This window comes from Trachypithecus francoisi, unplaced genomic scaffold (genome assembly GCF_009764315.1).
Source record: "Trachypithecus francoisi isolate TF-2019V2 unplaced genomic scaffold, Tfra_2.0 Lachesis_group3, whole genome shotgun sequence".
In the NCBI taxonomy this organism is placed as follows: Eukaryota; Metazoa; Chordata; class Mammalia; order Primates; family Cercopithecidae; genus Trachypithecus; species Trachypithecus francoisi.
The window spans coordinates 117,410,541-117,418,247 of record NW_022681468.1 but is presented as its reverse complement, the minus strand read 5'-3'; the positions used below and the strand labels follow the sequence as shown (position 1 = coordinate 117,418,247).

General features: G+C 40.8%; 1 protein-coding gene across 14 annotated transcripts in view; it reads right to left on the bottom strand.

Annotated features, from left to right (window-relative positions):
- Positions 1-212: 212 nt before the first annotated feature.
- The window catches only part of MYO9A (myosin IXA), a 321,205-nt gene continuing 313,710 nt past the window's right edge, over positions 213-7,707 (bottom strand). For all 14 annotated transcript variants that reach the window (XM_033189506.1, XM_033189505.1, XM_033189513.1 and 11 more), the window contains 2 exons: positions 5,723-5,865; positions 213-4,906 (listed from right to left, as the gene is read on the bottom strand). In XM_033189506.1, coding sequence (XP_033045397.1) covers positions 4,443-4,906; positions 5,723-5,865 — 607 coding nt within the window. In that variant the 3' untranslated portion in view covers positions 213-4,442. The remainder of the gene's footprint in view (positions 4,907-5,722; positions 5,866-7,707) is intronic.

The following is a 7,707-nucleotide window of genomic DNA, read 5'->3' as shown; positions in this document are numbered from 1 at the left end:
CATCCACTACAGAAAAAATACCTTGAATCACACCTTTACTTGAATTCAGTTGAGTTCCAGTGACTACCACCTCTGTGTTTTGTCAACTGTGGGTTGAGTCCTTTCCTGACAACACATCAGTGTAACTAAGAAGTCACTGCTGTTTCTTGGAGTTGGGTTGGAATAGTTGGAGTGGGAGCCAGGATGGTTGGAAAACAAACCACACATGTTGCTGCTTCTGGAAGCTTTGTTCTTTAATGAGCCATAGGGTGATTTGTTCATCAAGCTGCTTTTGTGTAGCCATACAGTGCATATTTTGAGTGACACAAACTGCACTTTATACAGATGATGTCTTGTTACCCCTCAACCCCCCGCAAAGAAAAAAAAACAAAAAGGAAATTACAAAGTGCCTGTTGATTGCATCCGGAATGTAATGAGTTCCGTGGGTGAGACAAATCATTCTTCTTATAGAATTATTCTATTAAACAGTAAAATGTTATATTTCACAGGATATGTCCTTTTATAATACAGTTCTTTAAAAATTTACACTCAGCATACTTATAAATTACTTAAAATCCATTAAATATAATACTAATCTGTAGTCCACACCTTTCCCATAGTAAATACAAATACTTGTGGTTCAAAAGGTGCAACTTTTATGTGACCTCAGAGGGCTGATAAATAGGCATTAAGAATGGATGACTAGCAAGGTGACAGGCCCATTGTGGGGGCTTTTTTGAAAAAAGTTTCAACCAGGGGACCAATATGAGACCTAACAGATCCATCTCCACAATCATCATTTTGCTATTACCCTTTCAATACCCAATCAAATGTGGGAGTCATTCCAGAGAAAAGTGGTTAAAAGTAGTCTAGGGCACAGAAAAAGAGGACTCCCACAGATACCAAGGAGTTTTACTACCAAGGCCAGCATGGTATTGGGGGACAGTGCTGGGGAGTTGTCACAAGAGTATGGGTGGACTTAACACATTTGTCCATAGAGAATGATGCATGTCCCGCATCCAGCTTCCCACCAAGAAGAAAAAAGGCAGGAGGATGAGGAAAGCCATAGAGTATGTTTCTTTTTAAAATGAAAACTTTCTTAGCTTTGAACACTTCCTGAGAATCCTTTCTTCTTTCTAGTTTACCAAAGTGCTTGTTACAGTTAAAAACACAGCCCACAGGCACTGAGGTGGGACTATAGAACCCTGCTGGACCACATCTTTTCAGCACACTTCTGACCCTCTGTTTTTGTGACCCTCTGTTTTTGATGGTGAAAACAACTGTACCATTATGAAACACAGAACGGAGCCTTCATTAATCTTCCAGCAGGATAAGCGCTCTAGCAGGTTTCCAAAGCATAAGAAGATGGGGGCTCTACTATTCCATCCCAGGACCTCTGGCCCTTTTGTCTCTCTCTGCAAGGCTCATAGTTGGAGGGCTGTATCTCCCTTTGTGTTTTTAGAAGCCCAGAGTGGCAAAATAATTTAAATGGCAGGAGGTACAAAATACGTTGTAAACTAAGCCTCCCTGAATCCTGCTGGATTTGCTGTTAATTTGCTTCAATTTGTGATACAGAATGAAATCACACTTCTCTGCTTTTGTTACATTTTCCATAATAAGTACATACTAAATTACAGGGATACATTCACTTTAATGGGCAGAGTTGAAAATTCAGGTTTTGTTTGGGGCTGGGAATGTGTGCTGGAAATAGAGTGCTCTGCATTTTGGAGTATGGGCTCCAAATGTGGAGCTGCCCCACTGCCGCCATGCAGATCAAAGCAAACAAGCAAAGGAGAAGCACTACGGAACCACAAGTGTGTTACATACGAAGGGCTAACAGTTTCATAAATGATTGTAACGCGGCATCAATTTGTAGTGACATAACTTTACCATGCAGAGGGCCAATGAGAACAGATGGATGCAGACACAGCATTTAGTTCTGAAGGTTTTTAAGAGTTATGGCTTCATCTCTTGATCAGGCCAACAAGGCCTATTACCCTATGTAAACAACGGCTTTCCCTCAAAGGGAGGGCCCCACACTGCTCTCCACTTTTACAATTTTGTGGATCTCTCCTCCTCATCCACCCACCCCAATCCTGGCAGATTAAATGACTAGAAATCCACATAAATCTAGCAACTGAAAAAAACAAGTTTTTTCTTTTTTCTTTTTTTTATTGAATTTTACCCAAATTGGAGTTTCAGGTCCCTGAGAAAAATTATAAAGTCTCTTAACATCCATCACCTAGTTCCTATAAAGTGACCTACATCAGTTATTTTTTAACTGCCAAAAAACTTATTTTACCAAAAAAATCCCACAAAGATTTAGAAGGAAGAACATGTGCCAACAAGTGTTCTCCTGGCCATTCCTCTGGGCCACAGGAAATTATCTGATAAGGGCAATCTCTTTTTTTTTATACAGGATTTAACCAACATTCTGGAGCAAGTGCAGAGTAACAATTAATGCCCAGCAGCACACTACTCCCCCAAGAACACTGAAACACAGACCGTGCAGCCTGGCCTGGGGCTAAGGAACCAGCAATCCCACTATGACACACCATGCTGAGGGGTTTTCCTCTGTCCTCTAGGAGAATCTCTGAAATTCAATTTTTAAAAGCTTAACATTTATTACTCCTCAGGACAAGACGAACAAGATGGCAGATGTCTGTGGGATATAAAGCATAACATTTGCTCATTAACCATCATTATTCTGGAGATTTTAAAAGCTTCCTTTCTCTGGCTCAATTCTGAACCCAAAGCAGGGAGAGGTAAGACTCCTGCTACCTTTAGCTGCCACGCAGAATTATGCTCCAAGTCTAACCTCTGGGGCTGGCCAACAACCACTGAGGCAGTGGCATGAGGTTCAGTGTTGTGTAACAGGAGAGACTCTGCCTTAACAAAAGACTTAATATTTCCACAACTTCAAAGAAGTATGAAAAGGAAGAATAACCAAAATACAGGTTATAGATGGTAAAGGCTCTTTTTCAGAGCAGTGCATGTAGTAGCAAGACAAGATGCATTTAGTAACTTTAAAAATAAACATTTCACATACTTATCTCGAGAAAGGCTATCATGTTTCATTTTTCATATATTATAAATAGCAAAAACATGTTTCTATTCCCACAAATGCTAAGATACTTAAAATGTTATTATAACTCATGTGTATGAAGACCACCCAGTGGTGAAAATGATGTCTTACTATTCCCTCAACCCAGGGATGAATGGCTCTCATCCCCTTGTCCAGTGGCCCCTAATCTGTGGGAAGAAATTCCATGGGAAGGAGGGAAGCACAAGGTTAAAAAGAAATATGCCTACTATACATACATATTTACAATAAACTTCAGTAACCAGAATATTAACAAAAATAGCTTCAAGTAGTCCTTGATTTTTTTCCATCTATTTAATACTGATGGTCTGAGAAAAGGAAGATAGAAGTTAGATAGGTCATATGAAAAACCTTTTTATTTTTTGGCAGCTTTCTGTAACACTTACTCATGCAACATTGTATGTGAATGTTTTTGGAGAACTAACTAAACGGTCACATTATTTGAGTCTGTGGTGGGAATCCACCAGCAGATGAACAGGCTCATATATGGTTTTCGGTTTTATCTATACAAAGAGAAAAGCCTGAGTGGCTTAGGATGGAACCTTCATAAGTTTAGGGATCACCATGTCTCTGGGAAACTAAAAATTAAAGTATAAGAATCTGATCCGAGGACCAGGAAATATGAGAACAGTATGGCTACTGACACTTCAGCCCATGCAATGTATTTGGCAGGAACTAAACAGGAGTCAAACCAGCACTGATTATTATGACATCAAACATCATCAAAAAACAAAATAGGTATTCTCTTCTTCACCATATAACAAGATATCTGAGACACGCTCTGATGGCTTAATGGAAACAATCACTTTTTTTGCTTTCCCCAGAATATAACATGGAGTGTTTTTTCAGAAATCTTAAAATAGAGGGATTAGGCTTTTTGTTTATAAGTTTTTGGAAAAAAATTATATTCTACCCCAGCTCCTAACTATCCCAAAATAAACCCAAAGGCTTTTGCTTTCATGGTTAAGAAAGATTTATGTGTTTTCTTCAAATGTCAGAAATGACAGGGTCCCTCAGGCCAGCAATATCCCCCCTAGTTCAACACCCACCTTTGGGAAGGGAAAAGAGGGTGGGGGAGAGGCAACTATAATTGACCCAAATCCCCAGGCCCTAGGTGGCTTTGTTTAGTAAAATCTCAATTCAAATACAGCAGCCAAGGCACAGCTGGCACCATCCCCAGCAGGCTTTCTGCTTCTGCAGGAGGTCCAGGAATTCAGCACATACAGTCTTAGCCATATGCTTAGAAAAGAGGCAGGACCACAATTAGGATGGACTATTGTGGACGAGGTGATGAAACGCAGCCCCAAAGGTGAGATGTGTTTACCACTCTGTAGCCACGGAGGGACACACATCTGCCGGTTCAGACCATAAATTCATTATTTCCAAAGAGTGCTAGCTGTTGGTTGGAGGTACAGTCTGGGTCCACAGTTTTTCTGCGGCCAGACATGACTGTCCCCTCTGGGGTCTCTTTGGTTTTCTGAGGTGAGTTTTTCACATTCTTTAATTTTTGTTTGCCCTTTTCTGGGTTGAAGGTTCCTCTGCTGATGAACTGAGGCCTGTCTTCCAGGGATTTGGTCTGGCCCAATGGTCCTTCCATTCCCAGGGCCTCATTAGTTGAGGCAGCTCGGTAGAATGGAGATTTGGAATAAATCTGAAATAGTTTTCTGGTCCCATGAGACGATGCCGTGTTAGACAGACATAAGGAGGAGACTGAAGAGTCCACTACATCTAAAGAGTCTTGCTGCTTTTTAAGCTGCTTTCGTAACTTGCTGGAAGGTTCAGACTTGCCAGCTGTCTTCAGGGAGCTAAGGGCTAAGCTTCTCTCTGATGCAAAAAAGAGACCAAAGATGTAAATGACAGTGCCCTATAAAGCAAATCATCATGTAATGAATAGGTGTCACTGTTCACACATGAAATTGGGTGGGATAAGATTTGGAGGGTCCAGGCTGACTTACTATGGGCACAGTCATAGTCAAAGAGAGCTCACCATCCATTTCTCTATATAGCAGTTCAGAATCATCCCCAGGGAAATCTGGTGTTTGACCATGCCACCAGTGGAGGCCTAGAACAGTCACTATCACATCAAAAACTGCCAGGATATGTAGGTAAGTTCTACGTCTCCCTGAGACATGCCACCCAGTTAAACACCTCCTTTGTATATGTATATAGTCCCACCTCACAGTAGGGCACAATTCCTGCCACCCTCAGAAAATGGGTCATGGATCAGTAAGACAACATATATTGTGATTATTGGCTTTTCTCTGTGTAAGTACAGGAGAAAACATTAAATTACCAAAAAAAAAACCCCACAAAACTCAATCACATTGAAGAGTTGGTTTGATAAACAATGTATATGGAAGCTTTACAAAAACAACAGGAAAAAAAAGACCTTCCATGGAAGTCAGGAATCTAAGTAGCAAAGACAATTACATTTCTTATCCCCATCCAGATAATGATAAGGACCTGTATGCCAAACGATGAAGGCTAAAACTATATGGATAAAAGGACAAAATTCCTCAGGACTTTGTTACTGCTGATGTATGGTCAGTGCATTCTTGAAAGACTTTGTCTTAGTTTCGGAATCTTTATTCCTCCTTTGCAAAACAAATCTGGCGTCTTTGGTCTACCATGTTCACTTACCTGATTTCTCAGAGACAGCACATTCAGACTCCATATTCAAATTTTCTGAGCTATCAGCAGTCCCAATGGAGGCCTCAGACTCAAGAGTTTCATCATCAGAGGCACGGGGTTCCAGTACAAGCATCTCAAATGTCAGCTCCTCCCTGTAAGATACAATCAAGAAACCATTAGCATATTTGATAGGAAGTGGAAGGAAGGTAACAGAAAAAAAGATCCTCCATGAAAGTCAGGAATCTAAGAAGCAAAGAGAGTCCATTTTTACTGTCCCCATCCAGGTGGTGATGAGGACCTGTATGCCAAATATGGTGAACGCTAAAACTATATGGACTAAAGGACAAAATGATAGTCAATCTAGGACCAATAATAGGGGTAAGAGTAGGGTGAAGATGCTGTTGTGGTGAGATCTTTCAGTAAAATGAACTCTGGACTGATAATCAGGAGATCAGGGCTCTAACCTTGTTCATAATATCCATAATGCATCAGGAAAGTACCTTTTTTTCTCTGGACCTCAGTTTCCTACCACAAAACAAAGAGATTAAACTCGACAACCTCTAAGATTCCTTCCAGCTCCTAAACTATTTTCCATGAAGCTTACTAACTGGCTATGGACTATATCCTCTGCCTTCACCACAGAGACCTCTAGATGAAGAAAAACACTGATTGATCTTTTCTGTCCTTTGAAGCTTATGCCATCTTTAGTTGTTGCATTCTCTAGTCTTCCTTCTTCATCACAGTCACCCAGCTACCTCTCAGTAATGCCCCACATTCCGTGATGTCTTTGGTACTCAGCTCCTAACCTTGCTTTCTCACTAATGCTTGACATCACCTGATCTATTCAATTAATATCTTTGTAAAAATTCATCTCAATATCCTAACACTGAAGTTCTTTTATGTCTGCAACTTCTAACAATATTTTCCTCCACTTTTGCTAAGCTACTTCCTCCAATGCGCACATGCTGGAGCTTGTCATTACCTGAATACACCAATTGTGAATCCAATATTCTGCCCTGTTCACAACCTCCTTATCCTTCCAATTCTTACTCACCTTCTAATCAAGTCTCTTCCCTAACAGAGCCCCATACCTTTACTTCCACTTTACCTAGCTTGAGATCCATGAACAATCATTTCAAGAATAGTATCACCAGCATTACAATTGTCTGAGGTCATGTGCATTCTGAGACTGTGCTCGTTCTTCTTTCTTTTTCTAGGGACTCCCCCTTTCCTTGAAAATTCCTATGAATCCTTCAAGATCGCTAACATCATCTGCATCAAAGCCGATCTGGGTCTTCTTTTCAGATCACTCTTCTAGCAAATAGCCCCTGGTCAATGTACATCTTCTTTGCCTTATCATGTTTTTTACAGCTGAGCCCCAGCTGCTTTTTTAGCTGGCCTATATTCCAGAATCAATCATGAGAGACCAAAAAAGTACTTTAACAGTCTCATATCCCCTTATAAGTCAAACTCAAGACCTGTGATCCTGGAACTCAAGAATAAAGATACCATTAAGACTTCCTAAGAGCCATCAACGTCGACCAGGACTATTACACAGCACCTTTAGGGAGAACCATGGCATGTTCATATTATCCCCAAGGCATAATGTCACCCAATCCCTGCAACAGTGATGAATGGAGGTAAAAGAGCTTCTTATTTATCTCTCTCCTAAATTGCAACCAATTTCCCTATCCAGTATCCTAGCACTCTCTAGGGCTATAGCATTACTATGACCATCTAGTTGCTGTTCCCATGGCCATATGGATCTTTGGCTAATAACCTTCCTTCATGGATTTGTGAATGACGCCCATTCTTGAAAGGGACTTTGGCTTAGCCTAAGAATTTCTACTCTTCTTTGCAAAGCAAATCTGTTCATGAAGGCTGGTCTCTGACCTGTTAGGACTCCAGTACCTCATCTTGGCTCCCCACTGTTACTGCTAGATGAATTGTGACTAAGACTGACATGCCCCGTGGATACTGTGTCCTCCTCCCAG